At 40.0% G+C, this 22,768-nt stretch overlaps 1 protein-coding gene across 1 annotated transcript in view; it reads left to right on the forward strand.

The window, feature by feature from the left end:
* Positions 1-21,063, forward strand: part of LOC148407017 (MAM domain-containing glycosylphosphatidylinositol anchor protein 2) — a 199,947-nt gene extending 178,884 nt beyond the window's left edge. Inside the window, exons 18-20 of the mRNA XM_088402897.1 lie at positions 10,995-11,125; positions 11,490-11,586; positions 13,627-21,063. Of these exons, the coding sequence (XP_088259023.1) occupies positions 10,995-11,125; positions 11,490-11,586; positions 13,627-13,715 (317 nt within the window). The 3' untranslated portion in view covers positions 13,716-21,063. The remainder of the gene's footprint in view (positions 1-10,994; positions 11,126-11,489; positions 11,587-13,626) is intronic.
* Positions 21,064-22,768: the final 1,705 nt, after the last annotated feature.

The following is a 22,768-nucleotide window of genomic DNA, read 5'->3' on the forward strand; positions in this document are numbered from 1 at the left end:
ATTGTGTTCGGGGTTTCTATTGTGAGTGGGAGTGCAAGTTCAGAAGCAGAAGGAAAATGTGAAAATAGGAGCACACGTGAGAGTTGCTTTTGCTTATCTTTGGCACATTGACAATTTAATATCCTCTGAAATTTTTATTTTTTTGTTTTGTTTTTTTTTTTGTTGCGATATTTCCAACCAGGAAGTGGAAACATCTTGACCGAAGCCAGCCCCCTCACCGTTTTAATTGACCGGCCACAAAACACTAACAAAAAATAACTCGTTTTAAAAGATTTGGCAAAAACTCCAAAGTTTCATTCAGCTGACGCTGCACCGATTCGCCTTTGGATCTCTCGCTGCATCCTACCCTCACTTGTGAATAACAAGTTTCAAGAAACGTAAAAAGGTAGTCGCAGTAAAAAAATAAATAAAATAAAATACCCCATCAAAGCAGTCTTTACACGGCATGAGTTTGCTGTATAAACTCACACAATGCACATAGTTCACTTTATACAACAAAACTAACATGTACTTAACCTCTAACTTCTCCATCACTCACAATTGTAGGAATTCGCCTCTATAAAATGACGGCGATCACAAACGCTTTCCGGTTGTCCAGCCGTGAACTTCCAAACGCATATTTTCGCCACTTTGAAATGTTCTACCATAACAAAAATGTATCTAACAGAGGAACTGTTGTTTACATAACTGATACTGTGTAAAATCTCTTCTCCTCAATTCCTGTGTACTACCAATATTTAAAATAAGCACGGCTGCTCGGATAATGTGGCCGTGTCTTCACGCTGCACGGGTGCCAGGTGGTGTAAAGGTAGTACGAGGGCCTTCGAGAACTAAGTAAGGAATTCTTTGAAATGCCTCAATAATGAAAGCTAACAAGTTAAGAGCGTTTTGGGTGAGGAATTTACATTATAACATGGTTAAAAGCTCCAAAAAAAATCAAATATCTATGATAGGAGACCTGTAACTCATTCAGTGCCATGGATGAGAGTCATCTTTTAAAAAGTAATAACAATAATAAATTATACAATTCTGGTCGAATACGTTTTTTTTTTTTTTATGGAGAAGAGCTGACACCCTTGACTAATGCTAACCTAATATGAGACAATTGAGAACTGTAGTGCTAACTGTGACCAGCGGATGGCAGTGTTTCCACAGTTGCAACACAGCTATTACCTACATCAATTCTAACTGAAGAATGGAAGTCAATCTTTCCTAGCACACAATATTCCGTTGGCCTTGAAAAGTGAATGAAAATACTAAATAAACTGGCCCTTTAGAGGTTTAATTTACCATTAATGCTTGGCACTGAAAGAGTTAAAATACTTTTATCAAGGTAGAGTGATTCTTTGTAAGAAGGAGCTTGCATACCACAGAAGCAGCTCAAGATTAGACAATCACATCAATGCAAAGCACCCAATTGCAAACAAAGAAGCTAATGTAGCGAGCCACAGCAAAGTTCTTCTCCATACTAAAGTGGAGAACACCCCGCGTTTGAGCAAGTCTACCACGGACAGGATATACAACATTTTATTTTTACATTATTTTCTCATCATTTGACCATTAACAAAATAAAATAGCTCCATTCCTCAGGGTGGTCCAAACTAAAGGTTGCAGCCATCACATGCAGGCCTCCTCCCATGATGCAGTAGCTTTATGGTGTCTTTAACACCAAGCAATAAAAATGTAAAACCTCCCCAGAGCTTAAGTCGCCGACTTGCTGGGATGCAAGTACAATGGCGGCGAAACATTATTACTGCAGCCAGTTTAAGCCAGTGAACGCCTCTCATAACTGCTCGCGGCTTTGTGGAGATTACAGGTGTAATCATGCATCATGTCTCCTGTGCTGGTTGGAGGGGGGGGGTTCAGCGTCACCTCCTCTGATGTTGGCTTGGCCTTTGTTTGCCAGTGCCACAGCCACCAGGTGTTTTATCAACCCGCAGGACCAATACTCCCCCCCCGATTCTGTTGGTGTTGCCAGGTTACGGACCGTCACCTCTGACATTTATAGATTTAACAAAGCAGAAAATGAAGTCTTGTCAGATCATTTTGAAGCCACTTTATGTGGAAGCCGATCCCTGACAGAAATTGCAAGCCGCCTGGGAACGATCAACACTTAAAAGGTTAACTGACGGTACAACTGAGATTCTCACAGGAAATAAAGCCTTTATTAACTCTACAGCTAGTATATGAACGCACACAGTGTGTTTTGAAAATAGACATATATATTTCAAAGCCTAATAGCGTACTGATTATCTTTGTGTTGAATCGAAATCAAACCAAAACATTTGCTTTGCTTTGAAAAAAAAAAATATCAATTCTGCTTGGAGTAGTAAAAAAAATAATAATAAAAATTCAAGCATTCTAACAGGCCATGTTTTTGTGTTTGATTATTGTTTTTTTTTTAAAGAAAAAGAAAAAAAACGTATTTCTCAACAGTGCTCAAATTGTAACAACATAAACAAACAAAAATGTATTTTCATATATATATATATATATATATATATATATATATATATATATATATATATATATATATATTTGTATACCAGAAATTTCATCTTAAACTGTTTTTTTGTTTTGTTTTTGTTTTTTTCATGATAAATAATGACCACCAATGATTCAAACAAAAGTATCCACCCAGACATGCTACAAAAAACACAGAGGAAGACCAAAGAATCATTTATTTCCATTAAGTATGTTGTTAAGAGTTTTAAGCAGTAAACAATTTATTTTTTAAACAAGGCGCAGCATTAAATTTCTTCTGCATAGGACACGTAGTTACTCACATATTCATAATTTCAAATGACGCCCTTTTTTTTTTTACCATGTAATTTTAACATTAATCATGGTTGTGCGGTTGGAAAAATGAGCGGTGCAAAGTCATCCATCTCCGCTTTTGTGACATTAATTTGTTTAAAATCTCACATATAATCACAACTACGGCCTATGTAGAGTCTTCGGTGAGCATGTATGTGGGAAAAAACTAGAAAAATAAAGGTATAGCTGGCTCCGGTTTAGCACGAGGGGACCGGAGTGACTGAAGTCAGCTGGCGGGCTGACGTCTGCGCTCCTCTCCCTCGATAAGACGCTGGCAGCGAGCGTTTGGCAGCGTTTAGACGGCTATTCTAGAGAGACGCGAGCGGCACGAGCGCCATAACCACCCTCCACCTGCTCGCTTCCCCCAACCTTCTGCTCCATGTACAACCCACTTGGCTGACTCTTCCGCTTAGTTCCTCACCCAGCTCCCTTCTCCTTCCACAGGCATTAATAATCCAAATAGAGCCAAATCAGCCAGGGCTTTCGAGGGGCGTTTTGGAGGATATTCCAAAAACGCAGATGACTTTCCACGCATCCCTTATTGAAAGTGGCGTCATATATGACATGTTTATTCTTGTGCCGGATACGTTTTTTTTTTGGGTTGTTTACGTCATTGAAAAAATTCATCATCTTTTGTAATGGGAAATAGTATGCGCTTATACTTTCTCGCTAGCTAAAACACTTTCCATATGTGGTACCTGACACAAGTACAATAAAACTCCTCTACAACGAAACCTGCATGTGCAAAGAAATCCTCCAGTGTGAAAAAAAATCCATGCGTTGAAGCCTTTCACTTTTTCTTACTTCCTCATACAAAAAAAAAACATTGCTTAATACAAAATGTTTTTTTCTGCATTTGCGTTGCACTGAAATTCACTACAGCCAAAACACGCCTGCAGGAAAAGTCGGTTTATACTTGACGCGCCAGCACACATTTTGCAGCATTTTATAGCTTTCCCCCGCAGTCGGACGATATTCTCCCATACTATAGGTGGCAGTAAATGCACCATTCAACTTAAAGCGTCCTCTTTGGGATCAAAGTAGAGATGTGTTCACAAAAATAAGTCACTTGTCAACTTGACAGGTAACGAGAGGTGGCACATGACAAGTACAGTGGAACCATTCTAGTACGGGGAGAATCTGGCGTTTTACAATAATGAAATTGAATAACCTACTGAACATAATTTGTTTTATGAGCTTATACTTCCCTGAAACAATTATTTCATTCAATAATTATTTTTGAAAGGATTTGAAGTTCCTTTAAGTACCTCCAGGGGTGGTAGTATCCCCATATGAGAACCTCTGCTCTACACAAATGTTTTTTGTGCTTTTAGAAAATTGAAATCCGTAACGTGGTGTAGCAAGGAAGTACAAGTCAGAAGATACCCATCTTTAAAAAATTTAGTGTTTTTTGATGTGGATTTTTTCAAATCTTTAGGTGTTTACCTCTGAACTTGGCACTTTGATCTGAGCGCATGTTTCTGTAATTGCTGGGAATTCAAATTTGGAAACAGTCCAGCTGATATTAGGAGTAAGGACAAGTGCAAGTATGGAGGTCAAAGGTCTAGAGCGAACATCTGGAGCCATCTAAGAAGGGGCCGGTAAAGAGAGGAGGCGGCGCAACGAGAGCTCCTCCGGGCCCCCCGCCGAGGATGAGCAGGCCGTGACATTTCCAATTTGCTCAAAATGATCGCCGGCCAGAATCCGGACTCGCCTGCCTGCCCCGCTGGTCCGTGGCCGAGCCCGTGCCCGGATGGCGCCTCGTTATGATGAATGGGCTAAATGTCAAGGACGCGGAACCCGGCTTAGATCTCGGGCGGCCACGCTCCATTTAGCGCTCGGCTTCTCGGGTCGGAAGAGAGGTTCGGCCCTAAACCTGACGTGATAGCTTTGCGATAACCCCGTCCCGTAGATGTGAGCGCCGGTGACAAATGCTTCGAATACTCTGTGCACATGTAGAATCCTGGCTTCAATTATTGGCATACATGAAAGACAAGGACCTGGTTTCGTGACTGATCTTTGCCAAAGAGAACATGCCAGACCATCTGGGGAACGGCTCTCTGGAAAGATAAAACCAAAAGCAAGCTTTTTTGGAATGCACACCGCATTGTTTACGGAAATGGAGCTTACTCGTTTTTCCATTATATTTAGTGTGGGGGGGGGGGGGGGGGGGGTCATTGAAGAAATGAACATTTAAACAAACACTCCACAAACAACAAACATTCATGACCGGCCCCAAAAGTACTGAAAGTAAAAAATTGAAGAATAAGTTTCTGTTTTGTTTCGAACTAAACAACCCGATTTTTAAGAATCAAATGATTAAAATAGACATTGCCATGTTTTGCGATCAGATTGGTGATTGGTTAGCGATTTTTTTTAAACCACTGTTGATTACAATGGGCCCCAAAAATCCTGACCTTGTAAGGTCTAATAATAAAACAACCCCACAAAGTTTGTTCAAGATAACCTAAAAAATTCAATTGTCTTGCATAAAACAACCAAAAAAGTTGTCAACTCGACCAAAATATTGTTTTTGTTTTCCTGTTTTTTAACTGTTTTTAGAGTGTAGTGTTGAAGGACAGTCAAACATTTGAAACCTCTTTGCATGGATGAAAATAAACAATCATTTAAAAAAGATTTCCATTGTCCCGATTGAATCCAAAGCTCAAACCCGTCAAAAATCTTTCGCTCAGTCAAGGATGTCAGATCATGCAGGCATTGGCAAAGCCAACAAAAGGCACAAGAAGAAATAGGTTTCTTATCAGGCTTATAGATTTCTGTAAACATGCGCCTACACCTGGCCAATGAGGTTCTTTTCAAAGCTCTTGCTGAGTTCAAGGCCGGTCTCCATACTGTATCATTTTCTTCTTTCTGATTTATTCGAACTACCACTTGTAATATCTGACCATCATGGCTCACCTGTTTACAGCTGAATCCTTTGGCTTTGTGATGTTTTTTTTCAGTCGATAACATGTGGCAGTATGTGGCAAAATGGCCACCCTCTGAGATGGATGAAAAGAGGTTTTTTTTTTCTGCTTTAATCATATTCCACTCATTCAATAATAATCGGATAATGTTAAAACTCGTGGGGGCAAATAGAAAGTTATAAAGAAAGTTTGGACTTGACTTCGCCTTTATTAAAGAATTAGTAATTGGTTTCTTTATGTACTCGAGTAGGTACTTTAGTACCTTCAATGACTACTTTTAGTACTTCACTAAGAAATTGTTTATTGTTAGATTTGATTATTATAACAAAAAACCCAATTCACCAGACTGCATACACTTAGTCACGCACATACTCTCACTCCACACACACTCAATGGGAAAGGAAAGGAACAAATAAATAAGCAAATTAATACATACAATAAAATAAACATACATGCATACACACATATAAACCTATGCATACATAATCAAGTGTGCATTCAAAAAAGCAATCAAAGTAATTTTTAACCATTTTAATACCTTTAAGTAATCACTTTAGTATTGTTTACCTAAAGTAATCAATTACTTCAGCACTTCAGGTGATGGATTACTTTGGTACTGAAGTACATAAAATAATCAATTACAGTACTTTACTTACTTAGATATAAAACATGACTTTATTGCTTGATTAATTTTGTACTACTATATACCATCCTAGCCAAACAAAATAAAATGGAAAATAAAAAGAAGAATCAGCCATTTACAAACACTTGAAAAAATATATATAATAATTATGAATAAGTACCAATTATTACGTTTCTGGATTCTTCAAAAAAGTTAAAAATATGTCTATGCCTTCGGGCAGTAGGCGGGGCTAGCTGAGATAGGCACCAGCAAGCCTGCGACCCTTGTGAGGATAAACGGCTCTAGAAAATGGATGGACATATTTCTTTGTGCTATTACCTGAATTTGAACATAACATGGAATGGATCACACTTGCATATCAAAAAATGCTTGTTTAAAAACAGTTCTTGGTCACAAATAGAACACAATCCAACAAAAAAGGAGTAATATAAAGAGTGGAAACAGAACACGCCTTTTTGCGCTACGTATCCTCGTGTCGCTGCGCAAGCTAGTTCATTGCATGGCATGCCATTCATTACTGCCAAACTGCCTAGGTCCACCATCATAAACCGAGGTCCCCCGTACTACGTAACTGTGCCGCTATGAAATTTTTAGATGCTATTTGGGGGTCGTGCGGTTGACTCAATTTGGCAGCCTTCCGGGTGGCAACATTGCTGACGACAGGCGAGTAGAAGATGGCTCCAAAAGAAACTCCTCCGTTGTTAGCTGCCGGGCGGCTTACCTGAGATTAGGGTCACGCTTCGTTTAGCTAGGCGCACATCAAAGTTGGCCCGTGGTGCCCGTGGTGCCCGTGCCGCGTAGCTTGATGGGATTAAGCCTGTGGCAAAGCGCAGAGCAGAGGTCTGACCTCACCACCAGCCGCTAAGGAACCTTCTGTTAGCAAGGGGTCTGCTACCTCGCCTTGCTCTCTATCGTTCTACGTTCCCTACCGGATCGTAGGGACGCAAATCGTGAAAACCTCAAACTTATAGACTTTATCCACCAGCCCCAACAATGTTTCTAATTCCATCTGTTAATAATGAACTCATTCACTGCCACTGACGGCAAAAAGATCCATTTTTCTGTCCGCGAATGGAGTGTTTTTTCAAATTTGACGTCATTTGAGACGTAATACATGAACAAGGTGAACGAAACAGTCTTAATGTTGAACAATAGGTGATTTATTCTTCCAAATTTGAATGAAAAATTCCAAGATATCTGATTCTATCCCAGCTGTCTACAGGAGTAGGGTACAAACATATAACTTTCCTGCAAATTGCAGTGTCCAACATATCTACTCTGAATGTGGGAGGAAACCGAGAGAAAACCCACACAGGCACAGGGAGAACATGCAAACTCCTCACAGGAAAGCCGGCGCCAAAAGATGTGCTACCAATCTGCCACCCCAAATAAAAACATCAAACTGTAAACATCAAATTTTGAAGTATTTAAAAAAGTCTCAAACTGAGAAGAAATTGGCCTTGAAATATGTGGGAATCGGGCCTGATTGTAATTTTTTTTTCTTATTTTTAAAGGCTATTAAAGTACATAGATATTGGTAAATGAAGACACAACAACAACAAATAATATGTATATACTATACGCAACATGGCGTCCTAGCCGGAAACGGTAAACATGGCTTGTGGGGGAGCGTTTAAAGGTTTTAGCTACTTGGTTTAAATCGCAGCTTCGCGAGTCATGTAAAAGGTTTTCTACCTTTAAAAAAAAGAGAGGAAAAAACACATTTAAAAAGACACTTTTTTACGTCCTTTATACACTGCAGTGGTACGAATCAGCACACAGTATCTTGTAATTCAGAAAAAAAAATGTGATCGGGACATCCATAATTTCAACAATTCTGATTCGCGGAGGATCGGCACGAAACCGACTCAATCGCCAAAATCTGTGTAAATTGACGCTCTTTGAAATGCACTGATAACACTAATAATCATTCAACAAACAAAAATTGTTCTGCATCATTGTTCTGCTAATTATGACATTATGACCAATCACCAATTCTTCATAAAAATGCAAAATATCTGCCCATCCGATCGTACCAAATTCATCTTTACAAAGTTACCCCTAAATGAAATGCCTTACAGATGATTTGTTCGCCAGGTTAAATTAAGCTCCACCCTTCACTTAACGCGGCTTCTCAACACCTGGTAGCCCAGAATCACGACTGAACGGAGAAATTCGCCCGACAGCTATATGTTTTGCTAGCAACTTTTACACAGAAACTAAGGATGTACCCCGGGATGTAAAGCCACCGGCATAATGTTGAGTTCAAAGAAAACAGCGAGTCGGCGCCCATGGGAAGTATAAACAAGCAGGTCAAGTTTAGTACGGGAGTTGACCTCCCGCTGGGAAGCTAGCTGCGATGAAAGAACAAGGCCGAGGTCGTACAGTAGAACCTTCTCACATTCCGCCATCACGCCGTTATTTCGACTTCTATAGAGACAAAAGAGAAGGCGCGCAATCAGTGTGTTTTCAGCGCCGGGTGATGCGGTTGCACTCGGGTGTCGTCATTGCCGGTTTCAGATCAAAGCCCGGCGCCAGACGAGAGGTCTCACCGAGGAGACGGGTTCAGGCGCTGTCTCGCGCAGACAATATCCCAGTGTTCGTTTTTTTCTCTCTATCTTGTCTGACTCACAGAAATCAGCTCCGATAATACACATCGCGACCTCGGCGACAGACTTCAGTCGCTGACAATCACATGAACTTCACAGCTCTAAACATGCCGGGTTGTGTCAGCGCACGCTTGACTGACTGACATTTCGCGGGTCGGTTTTAGAAAGCCGGTGATGATAGCTAGCGCACGTTGAGCTCTTGCCGTCATGTTACGACAAGAGTCGCAGTTGTTAGATTGTGTCAAATGCATTACGTTCTAATTCAAAGTTTAGGGGTTCTTTGAAAGGTTGGATCCGATGTATGAAGTGTATGGCAATTTTCTCTTTTCTGCTAGCATTGGCCGCTAGCTGTTAGCGGGCTAGCTCAACTGCAATGTCATGGAAGATTTCAGTCTCTTAGCGGGGTGCTAAAGACTTCAAGACGTGACAGAAAAGTTTGGATTGCTATTAGCAGTGGTGAAAGTTTACAGCTACTCATTAGGTAATCGCTAGCTGCTCAATGCAATGCTAGCATCCTTACACTAAAATCATCTGTCGTGTTTTTCGAGGGCAAAATCACAGGAGTTTGACATGGCGTTCAATTGGTTTAGATACCACTCGTAGATATATCCCGTATTTCTCCGTGGACAAGTCGCCCTCACGTACAAGTCGAGTATAGCTCGAGTATAAGTCTGCCTCTGACATTAGTGGTTAGACAAGTCGACCCCCTCAATATGGGGGTTGAAAATAAGGGGAAAAAACTTCGACTTGTACATGGAGAAATAGGCAACTCTGAAAACTTTTCATACTTGTGCAATATTTTGACCATTTTTGGCACATTCTTGCCATATTTCAGCAAATGGATGACACATTCCTGGTAGTGGTCGTGCCATAATTGAACTTTGGCATTTTGTCACCATCTGGGTGAAATTTCAGCTCCTTGGCATCCTTCTTCACTGCTTTCCCTTTGATGTGAAATGCCTTTGATTTATGTGGGCAAAATATCGCACAGGGGTTAAACATTTGAACATTTTAGTGTGGGGGGGCGTCCAATATTTGTAATTTTTTTATTGTTTAGGACAGGTTTAGGGACCAAGGTCCGACAAGAATATTAATAATATTGTAATAATAGCAAATAAAACAATTACAAGGGTTCATGGTAGCTCATAACAGCTCGCTAAGTAGCTGTCAGTATGAGGTCAAGTAGGTCTCAGCTAATTGGAGTCAACGTTTTCACACGGTGAAACGTGTCACGTGCGTGTCAAACGTGCAAAAAAGTTTTTTTTTTGTTTTCAAGCTGTTTTTCAATAGTTTCTTTAACATTGTGATAATTTCATGAGATGGGGAATAATTTATGTGAGCACTGAGAGCCCCGACTTAAAAATGTATCACTTGGCAAGACTCGAGTTTGACCTTCTCGACGGGGCTTTGAATGTCGGATGAAGCGCCGGTATGAATTGAAAATGCACGCGCGTGACAAAGGTCTCTGAAAAATGAAAATGCGTAAAAGGGCCTTAAAAGTTCTGATAGGTGGATAAGCGCTGCCGTAGAATGTTACTGTGTTGTTAACGAGCCTGTAATCCACATTGTTGTCTAGTTGGGATTTAAGAGCTCTGGGTGTTTTGCAAGATTGAAATCATGAGGTTTTTTTTCATGCGTGAGGAGAACGGAGGAGGACTGCCCAAGGTCAATTCTGCCTCTCTCTGAAGCAGCCCCTCCGAACTCTCTCTTTTTATTTGATTTTAAAAGTCCCTAATTTAAATAAAGGTTCCCACGCTCTGATCTCACAACATTCGTCATTTGGTTAAAGAGAGCATGGTATAATATCCCAAGTAAGACGATCAGCAAATCATCTCAGTGGACCACCATTTTAAACAAATTGGACAGGTCCCAAGATGACTACTGCAACAGTATGTTATTTCCCATACAATGAAGAAATCAGCATTGGCCTCAATAAATCAATTGTGGCCCAAATTTAAGATTAGAGTTAAATGGCTTTTTTCTCGGTCTACCCCACAGGGACACTAAATGCCTTAGTGAAGCAAAAGGGCCTGACTAACTCGGATGGGCCAGTTTGGTCGCTAAGCGGTAACCAAGGGGAGCGTTGGAAGCAGGCCAAAATCAGCGTCCATCCCACGGCGTCATTTCAGGTAAGAATGTTTTCATTTTGTTTCCCACTTTTTAGGTCTCACTTTGAGTTTAAATCGTAAATATACCACCGCGCGTACTGTCAACAGTTTAATATGAATTCACCGTTCTCATCTCATGTGAACGTGCAGTAAAGTAATTTCTAATAACGACCCGGGCTAAACCTAGCTCCTCGAAGGTCCTACGAAGGTCCGGGAAGAATTTAAATATATCCCATGTTTTATGTGTTGCACTATCATCATATTGTTTGCCATTTTTTTTACTAAATTTGACAGCAAAGTCATTCTGTTTGTTTTTTCTATGGCTCTGCATCCACTCAAAGCACTTATCGCGTTTCATGGCATTTCCAAACTTTTCCTTTTCCAGGTGGTACTTGAGGGAATCCGAGGACCGGGCATCGAGGGCGACATCGCCATCGATGACGTCACGTTGGAGGAAGGGGAGTGTCGAGACCCGCCGCCCAGTGAGTTGCCACCACCGCGTCCGTGACCTTCCATTCAATAAATAAAAATGTCTGAGCGTATAAATACTAAGCGGGGACATTCGCCAGATGTCATCTGGCTTCTTGTTGGGGAAGAAAACCAACCGGTCGCCGTGGTGACGGGATTGTAATCTTATGAAGGACGCCCCCGAAAGCAGACCGAAAGGACATAATTGGACAGCATGGACAAATGGAGGAAGAAAAAAAAAAAAAAAAAAAAAACAGAAGTAGGGCAGAGAAAAATGGCCTGAATTTGAAGAGGTAATCTGAGGCAGGCAGAAGCGATGGCGTTTCTTTGATTGAATCTCGCTTCTTTATGCTCCAAGGAGCTTTCTCTCCAGAAACATCTCAACCCCGCATGTCCTTTTAACAATTCATGGAAAAATGAGCGTACGAGTCTCTTTTCATCATTGCGGGAGAAATCAGTTTGCAATTTTTACTCGATGCCGCGTATTTATTTTATGATCTATCATTATTGGAGGTATTTTTTTAGGGATTGGCTCTGGGGTTGCGGGGACCGGTCGCCGGCCCCCGGGACACGCGGCGGCGACACCATGAATTATAAAATTCAATCCGGCGCCATGAATCTTACATGACTCGACGTGCGGTAAAGGAGGAGAACGTTTACCGAATGGCTGATGCGGTCTGAAGGAACGTGACTTGTGGCTGATGTTGTTAATCAAAGAAGAGTTGAGCGCGACCTCACTGGGGTTTATCCCGCCCGACGGGGATCACCGCCGGATCAATGCCACCGATGCGCAAAAATAAAATCGTAAGCACATTTGAAACACTCGCTTACAGGTTGTCAACTCGCAATAAAAAAAAAAAAAAATCAGTTATGGCTTCTTGGTGGTTCTTTATATTTTCAACCTTTTTTGAGCCAAGGCACCATTTTTTTTCCACTGGAAAAACCTCAAGGCACACCACCAGCCAGAAATTTTAAAATTTGAAACTCTTGTAACTGACGCAAATGATATAAAGTCATTTTAATCTACCGTATTTCCCGCACTATAAGGAGCACCTAAAAGCCTTAATTTTTTTTAAAAAGCTGATGGCGCGCCTTATAATCAGGTGCGCCTTATATATGGATCAATATTGAGATTGGGATTCGTAGATGGGGAATGAACTGATAAAATAAACTTTACCTTTTTCTTTTGTGTGTTTACAGTTGAACAAGTTTGCTCATATTGACATTTGACTTATTATGCTATTGGACGTTTAGTGATTTGAGTTATTATTGTTATTACTTTGAGTTTTACTATATTGTGTTTGTCAAAATATGTCATTAAGGGTGCGCCTTATTATCCGGTGTGCCTTATATATGGAAAAAGTTTCGAAATATGTCATTAATTGAGGGTGCGCCTTATTATCCGGTACGCCTCATAGTGCGAAAAATACGGTAGTTTTCGTCAATGGGAATCAAATAAACACCATTTAACACCCCTTAAGATTTGGTCTCAAAGTACTATACTGCCCCCTATTGGCAAATCATTTTTATTACATGATTGTGGTACCAGTATGAGTCACCGATAACGATACCAAGTACCGATACCACTAGAACTTTTGATGCCCCACCCAAAAAAACTTTTGTTGCATTTTCATTACCCTCAGACTTGGCAATATGCCAGTTGCACAAAGAAATTCCAGTAATGGAAACAGAACTTTTAAGAAAAAGAAACATTTTGCTGCTGAGGTGATTTTTGAGACATGTTGAAATAGACGTCTCGATGCACACGAGACATGAGGTGCGTTCAAATGCACTCAGAAATGTCAAGTTCCGCAGTTCATTTCTTATATCTCCACTTGAGTCAATGGCGTGCTGGTGCCTATCCCAGCCGTTTTCAGGAAATGAGCGGGGTACACTCTGGACTGGTTTTCAGTCAATAACAGGGCACACAGCAAACACATTTTCACACTCATAATTACACCTTAGGACAATTTAGAGTGCCCAATAGAGAACCAACAAACCAGGAACCTCAATACACTCAGCTGTTATGTCTTTTTTTTTTCTTTTTCCCCCAGACCTCAGCGCCATCGCCCAGTCCACTTCCCTGCATATATGGCTGCTGTGCGTCACGGTGGTGTTGACCCTCCTGGAAGGCCAGAGGTGACCCCTCTGGCCGTCGTCTCAGAGGCCGACCTTCAGACCCGCCGTCTGTGAGCTGTACCCTCGGCATCCCGTCACCAAAGATTCACGCGACGGTCCTCCCCTCTCCAACCCCGGCGGACCGCATTAAACTGTGATTTGAAAAAAAAAAAAAAAGAAAAAACCCATCATGAGATAAAGTAATAATAAAGATGTGCTAATTTTTTTGAAGACTTCTTTGGAAGCGCTCCTCGGTGCCGGACTCTCTCAACGAGCACAAAGGGTGAACTTTGGCGGCGCATCGAAGGAAGGGCAGTTTGTAAAGCACAAGAACAATTTTATGAAGTTATATGAAGAAAAAAAAAATATATATATATATATATATATATCTTTGCAAGGCAGCAGAATATAAATGCTGCTGACATTTTGAAGGAGGAAATTGAATCAGACCTTTCTCTGTGTATCTTTATCTTCATTTCCCTTGCACCAGATGCCAATCGCTTGTTGTGGTTTTTTTAGTTGTTATTTTTTCACCATCGGCCTCATTTTGTTCTTTTATCTGCTTGGTGCTGTTCAGGAGAAAATCAAGACCTCCGGCAACGTTTTGTTCTGTCTGCATTAAGACCCCCCCCACCCTCCACACACCACCTCCACCTCGTCCCCCACCCCCCCCCCCCCCCCATGGCTGCCTACGTACTTTCTACACTGTGCCCACAAGTCCAAGTGGCCAACCGATGGTACTATGGCAGAACAAAGAGAAAAATCGGCGAAAAGACCGCAAGACGACGGGCAAAAAAAACAAAAAAAAAGGTCAAGAAACGCAGGACATGATTGATTACGGGACGAGCGTCCGATGAGCGAGGCCTGACGCGGCGGAGTCGGTCCGCCGGAGACAAAGAAGAAGCCACTTTTCTTTCTGCCATGAAACAAAGTGCCTTCAAGATTACAACGCGGAATCTGGAGCCCGGCTGTCGCGCAACATCGAACACGCGCGTCCACGCTTCGTCTGATGGGCTATTTTCTACACGCGTCTCTTTTTGCCCCCCCCCCCTACACACACACACAAGTGCTGACGGGGTTTTGGGGTCTTATGAGGACCGTTTGCTTGACGGGAGGCTTGGAAGCTCAACCGTGAACATTTTTCGATGGATAAAAGACACTCTTTGGATTGGCTACCAAATAAGGGTAGATTTTTTTTTTTTAATTAAAAATGAGAGGGACTTTGGACAAAGCACACCTCTTTGCCGCCATTTCTACGAAAACACCACCGGAACTCAAACGATATGAATAATGATGATAATGAATAATAACGTTGATAATAGTCCCGATATTTTATTACTCCAGCGAGAATGTTTCTCTGCTTTTACACAAACTGTGAAGATTTGACTGTGGACGATCTACCTGAGACCATAACCTTAACCAGCGGGGGTTTTTAAGAAATGTATTGTAAAAACAAAAAATGAAACAAAAACAAAAAACTAAGAAAATGAGAATTTTTCTGTTCGTCGTTGTTTATGGCAAATGCTTTGAGGACTTGTCTTGTTTTTTTTATTTTGTTTTTCTTTTACTCTCCTCCTGTTTTTTTTTTCTTTCCTCCCCTTGCATTTCGGAAGTTTCCAAGCGGATGGCGATGGTGTACGTTGTATAACTTGTAAATGTTAAAGAAGCTCTACGGCAGAGGTTTATGATCAGTGTTTTATGTTGGCATCAGGGAAGCACAACATTTCTGGTTTATATTTATCCGCACAAAACTGAATTTATTTCATGCAGGACTCCGTCAACACATTCAATCCCAGAAAAAAAAAAAAAAATTCTTTTAACCCTTTCACTCCCATCTTATTTAATAAAACGTATGGCCTATATTACTTATTTATAAGTCTAGAGTACTTGGAAAATTCATTAAAAAAATTCCCATTTCCATTTCCACCAACAAATACCAATGGGACTGCATATCCCATCGACCATGATACTTGTACAAAAAACATGCCAGAGAAGTGAAAATGATCACCGAACGCCTACAGTACATAGTAAGTGTAATCTATAGCAACACGCCCATTTATAGCACATAATATCAATAAATTTCCACAGTACTAGATCATTGACGATAAATTATACAACACAACCTACCTTGTTGACAGTCATCCCCGCACTGGATGGCTGTGTATGGAAAAGTTGCAAAATGCCACTAGAATCGGTAGATAGTTGTGGAATGAAATGCTTGGGAGGCCATTTCATGTTATTTCTACCATTCCTAAACCCGCTGCCGTTTTTTTCAACAGCCATAGGACGCATTGTCCCAAAGGGAATGAAAGGGTTAAGCATTTAGACATTCGATCCATTTTTCTGGGTTTTTTTCAAGTGTTTGGTTAAAGGTGTGTCATAAATGGCAGTCACTAAATGAATAAAGCGCTAAAGTAATTGATTACTTGAAGTATTTAAGTACCCAAGTAATCAATAACTTTCTGCATAAAAAGTATCACTCTGGGGAATGTAGTACATAAATGAATAGATTACATTTGTTCCTAAAATAATTGATTAGTGTTTATTACCTGAAGTAAACAATTACCTCAGTGCTTAATTTTCTAAAGTAATTGATTTCTTTGTACTCTTAGTACCTAAATTAATTGATTAGGTAATAATCCGTAAAGTAATCAATGGCCATATTTAATAAGCACCAAAATAATCAGTCATTTTCTAAACTACTCAATTAGTCTAGGTACTGAAGTACTCAAAAAGTGATGAAATATTTAAATTGGGTGCTTAATTACTTGCAGTGAATGATTACTTTAGTGCTTGTTACCTCTAGTAACAAGGTACTAAGAGTACTAAGGCGTAAAGCGGGAAAAAATGCTGTAAAAAACGTAAGCCGGGGACACCGTAACCCAGGGATAAATCTTAACTCGGCAGCCAGTTTTCGACCCTCCTTAAGCCAAACACATGTTGGAAAATAGAAAAACAGAGACCTGAACTCTTACAAAAACGTCAAAATATGTCTTTGGGATTGAACGTGTTCATTAATACCTTTTTTTTTTTTTTTTTGGAGTGGGGCACTTCCACCACACGGCAGGTTCTCGCATTCCAACAGAAGTTCATCATTACCTCATTATTATTATTTTTCCCTTAAATTCAATACAATTCCCCTACCAATTTTTGCCGGAATATTCTTCAGGGCGGCCCACTACGTGTTCAGAAAACGCGAAACCCAAATATGTTGACTCATAGCGCCGCGAGAGCCTGATACCATGAGAAAAATGCTGAGCAAAACAGAGCAGCATGATGGACATCCCTGCTCTTATTATTTAAGACAATTCATCCCTGTGTTTATACTCCCACAAGGCTCTGCTCATAATGAATGTATGCAGTACCTTTGGGGGTACTTTTTCTTTGCATTCTTTATTGGAAGAAACTTTGGGCATATAGAAAAAAGTTGGTCGAACTTTTCCAGCCGTAGCGCTTTATAGTAGCTTATGAAAAGCGCCAAAGTTCCACTGGAAGGGTTGGTGAACTCGTTGCTCCTTTTGCAGCCCGCTTCAACCTAAAATTTCTGACATCACGACCACACATGCAACATTAATCATAATACTAGGTTTCGATTCTTATATGTACGTTTTTAGAACGTTTTTCGCTTCGCCCCCTTTAATCATGAATGTTCTCTCACAACAATGATTTTAAGACAATTTTGTACCCCAGCTACAATTAGCCGCGCAAGTCAGGTGAGCTGTGCGATACTTGCGATTTAACTATCGATCGATACCGAGGAAATACTGATACTCTTATCAAATACTACATTTGGGTACATAAAATATTATGGTAGTTTAACTCATTTGACATGTTGTTTTTTTTCACGTTCTTGTTGGTTAATTAGCCATGTCATAATATTATTTAATATTGCTAAAATAAATAACAAAAGAAAGGACTATGGGAAGGAGGACATGGAGCCTGGAATCAAACGCTCAGGTAAACGGGAAACTGGAATAAGATTTAAAAATTGTGAAACTGCTGCAAAATAGTATCAAACATTAGTGAAAATACATATGAATATACTTCACCTATAACATGATGAACTGGCTGAGTGTGTATTCATGCGCTAAATAGGGATTGCAGCCACTAAGAAACCAAAATAACGAGTAAAGTTAATGGATCATTACTATTAGGTGATATCGATTTTACCTGTATTTGGATCGCTCTGAACATTCCTATATTCAAATAATAATGATAATGTTGATATCCTGAAGGCTAGAGAAACTATCAGCGCTTTGAAATAGTAACCGTTAGCATTTAAAAAAAGGTGTTCATTTAATTTTCAGTTATTGGGAGAGCCATTTCAATAGCTAAATACATGTGACTTGAATAACGGTGTTTTAATGCTTTCTTTTAATTTTCTATTGAAATTAAAGCACGTTTTCTAGATATTCCACGTTTTTTTTTCTCTTATAAAATGGATTAGCAAAACACATTATCCGTCTGCTCCTTGGTCAAATTTTAGAATCCTTTCCAGGCCCTCAAGTCAAAAAATGTCCCCACCCCTTGTCCTAATCCCAACTCCCCGCTTTGCTAAAACTCATAATTGTGCAAATTGGAGGTATCAGCATCTGTTAAGTTTTACCATTTACGTCAAACGCTCACTTTCTTTTTTTCCTCAAACGGAGAGCGCGGTACGATGCTTTGCTGAAGCCCGAGGCGTTTCATCCAGTATGTGCTGCTTCGCTTACAAAACAGCGCTTGGATGACAGCAAAATAAATAACTAAATAGCCATTTGTTAACGTCTTAGAATCTACGCCAACGCCGAACGTTCACGACCAGTCACTTGGGTCAGGTGCGTGTAACCGGTCGCGATATAAAGTGGAAAAATCTTTTTTTTTTTTTTGTAGCTCTGCAGAAAAGGCATGACACTAATTGATTTTGTGTTGCACGGTTGCCATCTGGTTGGTGGGCGGAGGGATGCGCTCCTGCAGACAGGAATAGTGCTTTTTCTTCTCCAAGGCGCTTCATTCGGCACGCTCCACTCGTTACCTCGGCGCAGAATAAATTGGACGAGTTAATTAAATATTAGGGCTATTGACGATGGAGCGAACGAATAAGGACGCGGTGCCATCTAACATTCTCTCAGAGTTTAGGCTTTGATGAATTGATAACAAGGCATTTGTTAGGAGAGCTATTCGGTATCATTATAATATCATGAAAGTGAAGGTAATCCGTCAGTTTTTGGATGCAGATTAAACCCAAAAGTCAAAAACAGCGCAAGATCCCTCACATCATCTCGAAACGAGCCTTAAATTTTGATACCATGTTGAGCCCACCTTAACACTTCTCAATTTAGCGCAGTGCTTCTTAATTATTTTTTGCAAAGCGCCAACTAAGAAAGACAAATAATTTCGCACCTATTTCTACAGGGTTTATACATGTTCCAGATTAGTCTGAATCGGAAAAAAATAAAATAAAAGTGCATCAAAGTGCCTGAAATAAAAATATTTAAACCCTTGTTTAAACTAGAAACATTTTAGAGAAATTTAACTGTTTAATGATAAAAGTCTAAAAAGTCGAGCACAGACTTTGGTAACAACTGCACCACCTAGTGCTGTGGATGTGCATTTACACTTCACTCCGCAAAAGCAAAGCCTGTTCCGCGTGGTCATATAAATCGCACCCCTAAGGGACAAGGACCCATTTAGTGAGTATTTCTAGCCCATTTTATATAAGTCTCAAGCATCCCTTAAACTCAAAGTTTTTTGCCCCAAATCAACCTTCAAAGTTGTAACAAGTAAGTATAATGCAGGCTAATCAACGTTAGCGATATTAGCTTAATCCTTCAACTGAAAACTTGCTCCAAAACTCCACTCAGCGACGACAACAGAAGCCCAAAATTGTCAAGACAATTTTGCAATGGAATAATCAACATACGACCCAACTACTAAACTGAGTTTTATCGTATCTTATTTATTACAGCTATCTTTGCTAAGCTACATCCTTTTGTTGACCTATGTTGGGGTTGTTTTTTTTAACTAGACTTTACACAGAGAATTTTCAGAGCCGATCATGATCGCCAGTCAGCGAGTTTAAAAATAACCAATAACCAATCATAAAACAAGATGCAATGTTTTTTTTATTTATTTATTTTTACTGCATATGTTTTTTAGTACTAGCAAAAAACATTTAGATAATTTCGCCAAAATACCAATATACCATACACCAAAATACGTTTTTTTTAACATTGTTTTCCTCAAAACTTTCTGTTATTTATCCACTATCCCATGTGAGGTACTAAAACGGTTATCGGCCAATCACAGGACACGCATAGGTGAACAGGCATTCAACAATAACACCCAATGTATAATAAAACATACCTACCCTGCATGTTTATGAGCATGTGTGAGGAAATCGGAGAAACCAGAGAAAACCCACACAGGCATGGGGAGAACATGCAAACTCTGCACAGGAAGGCCGAAGCCGGGATCAAAGCCGCAACTATGAGGCACACGTGCTAACTTCTTTGCACTGTGCCATCCCAAAACACTACATCATATAATTTATGGAACTGAGCTCATCGATAGCCAATCACCGGTCTTGCATAAAATGGCAAATATCCGCCAGTCACAATCAAGCCCGTCAGAACAGGTAAAGACGTGAAACTTTTTGTGTCCATGTCCACCAATTACACAGTGAAAGACCGCAACAACAAACAACTCATGCTAGCTGATTGTTTTCATAAATTCAGTATGATCCACTGAGGCATATTAGCAGCAGTAAAAATATTTACAAAACACAAGCGTTAATTAGAAGAAAAGTCAGTGAAGCTTGTGCACTAAGATAGTTGGTGTTAAACTCCATAAATTGGTCAATTCTTTGCACTGAACGGTCTAATCCACTTTGGGAGGGAAAAAATTGGCCTAATTTGTATTTTTTAATTCTCAGTGAGGGGCTCCAAAAGGAACAGCGCCAATGTTTCCCTCGAAAAGGGCTGAGCCACCTTGTGCTATTCATCATGCTACTTGTTTTTGTTTTTTTTTCAGCCCCTTAAGTGTACCCATCCACTCGTGTGCTATAATTGCATCTAGTATCCAGTAATTATCACTTCCACACGACTGTTGCATTCAAAAACTCGCCATTTTCTTTTTGCAAAAGAAGTGCTCAACATGAGGACTTGGCCATGCAAAATATAGAAATGAATATGTTTGGGGTTGTGCTTCTGCGATGCTTGTTCATCTTTTTTTCCCCCGCCCCAAGGCCTGTCAATCATTCTTTTCTGTTTTGTGCTCAGTATTTATACAACAATCACGCTTCTTTTTTCCTCCGTTGCGTTTCTTTGGATTGATCACTCGTTTTTAGTGTCATATTGCAACTAATGAGAGAAATAAAGAAAGCAAATGTTTAATACGCTATGTGAAACGTATTTGTTGTAGCTGTAGTGCTTTTGTTTTTGTTTTTCTAAAATGTATTATTTTTTTCTGTTTTGACCTTGACAGGGAAATAAGACAGATTTCACCATGGGTTTTCATCTACTAAAAATGGTTTTAAATGTTTGATAGTGAAAAAATGTGATTTAACCTGACAGCTGAATAAGCGTGAAATATTCTGTGGGGGGGGAACAAAAAAAAATGTTTCGCCATTTTCATCTGACGTGATTTTACGAAAGTATCGCACCTGGGAGTGGGGGCGGGGCAATCAGAAGGCCGGTGCGGTACACTTCCAGACACACGCAGAGCTTTTGAATTGTTACTTTTGCTTGTTTTTGCGGTTTTAATGGCGAAATATGACATAAAAAAATAAAAGATGAGGCCAATCTTCAACTGCGCAAAGGACAACAACATAACAGAAGCAGCTGCAAAATGACGAAGGAAGGTGAGAGGATTTAGAAGCAATATCGTTTTGATTTTGAATTGATTGTACAAGAAAAAAACTGATTTTAACAGTTAATGTTGCGGGACTAGTTCAGACAGCTCAATTTGTATTTTTTGGTAAATGAAATCCATGCATTTGTGCGTGTGTGTGTATAAACGTTCACATTTTAATGGCAATCTGGTACATATTGTTTGTGACGCACGTGCATGACGTCACTCAGACGCAGTGTTTACGGAAGTAAATAATGACGCGGATGCAGCATCTCTAACTTGTCTAGCGTATTCTTTTACAGTCAATATAGTTATTCAATCTACAGCCTCGCTTTCCTACTCCTGCTTATTTTTATATTTTCTGTTTAGAGGGATTGGAAAATTTGGTCCAAAAAGTAAAATCCTACCACACGTGCTTTCACTTTTCCACCCCTCCAACATACATAAAGTGACGTCAGTAACGCGACAGTGTTTACGAAGTGATTGTGTAAGGAAGAGATGTGCGATACTTCACGTTTAAATACTGGTGCCAGTATTACCAAGTACGTTTATGTTCATAAAACATTAAAGGTATTTTAATGTTTAATTGATCATCTTTTTCTTGTTTTAATTAAACTTTGTTAAAATCTTAACCACGGCACAATACTAGTGAAGTTTTACAAATAGCCTGATTTTTTTTTTTTTTTTTTTTTAAGCAAGCCTATCTTAAAAAGCTACATTTACAATTTCCGGGATTTATCATGGCTACGCCATAATCACTTGGCATATGAACTGCCGTGTTTGTTAGTGACAAAATGAAGTAGTGCTGCATTAAAATTTTGTCAGCAATTTTACTTTGCAAACTTCCTCTTGGAGCATCACAAAATATCCTCACATTATGCTAAGCCTAGTCATTTTTGACTCTGTGGGAGCTGGATTATCTTAGCATGGGTTGTGAAGGAGATGGTGGTCCCTCTTGATGATGGACCGGCGTCTGTCACAACCTCAACCCAAACCCAGTTAACTAGCGCCGCCGCTGCCGGCCTCATGAATATTAATAAGCTCCTCCCAGCAAGCTTGATCCAATCTAGCAGCATCTTTCAGTAGACAAGAAGGTGATATCAATCGTAGTGCATCTGGCTCTCAGGGGGGGCCGTTTGCATTTCTCGCACGCTTGAGCGAGCGCTTGTTTACGCTCGCTTCTCATGCTCGTTAATTACGCATGCATTATATCATAACCGCTCATGCTTACACATAAATATCAAATAT

Source organism: Hippichthys cyanospilos, chromosome 20 (assembly GCF_059441005.1).
Source record: "Hippichthys cyanospilos isolate Australia breed blue-spotted pipefish chromosome 20, RoL_Hcya_1.0, whole genome shotgun sequence".
In the NCBI taxonomy this organism is placed as follows: Eukaryota; Metazoa; Chordata; class Actinopteri; order Syngnathiformes; family Syngnathidae; genus Hippichthys; species Hippichthys cyanospilos.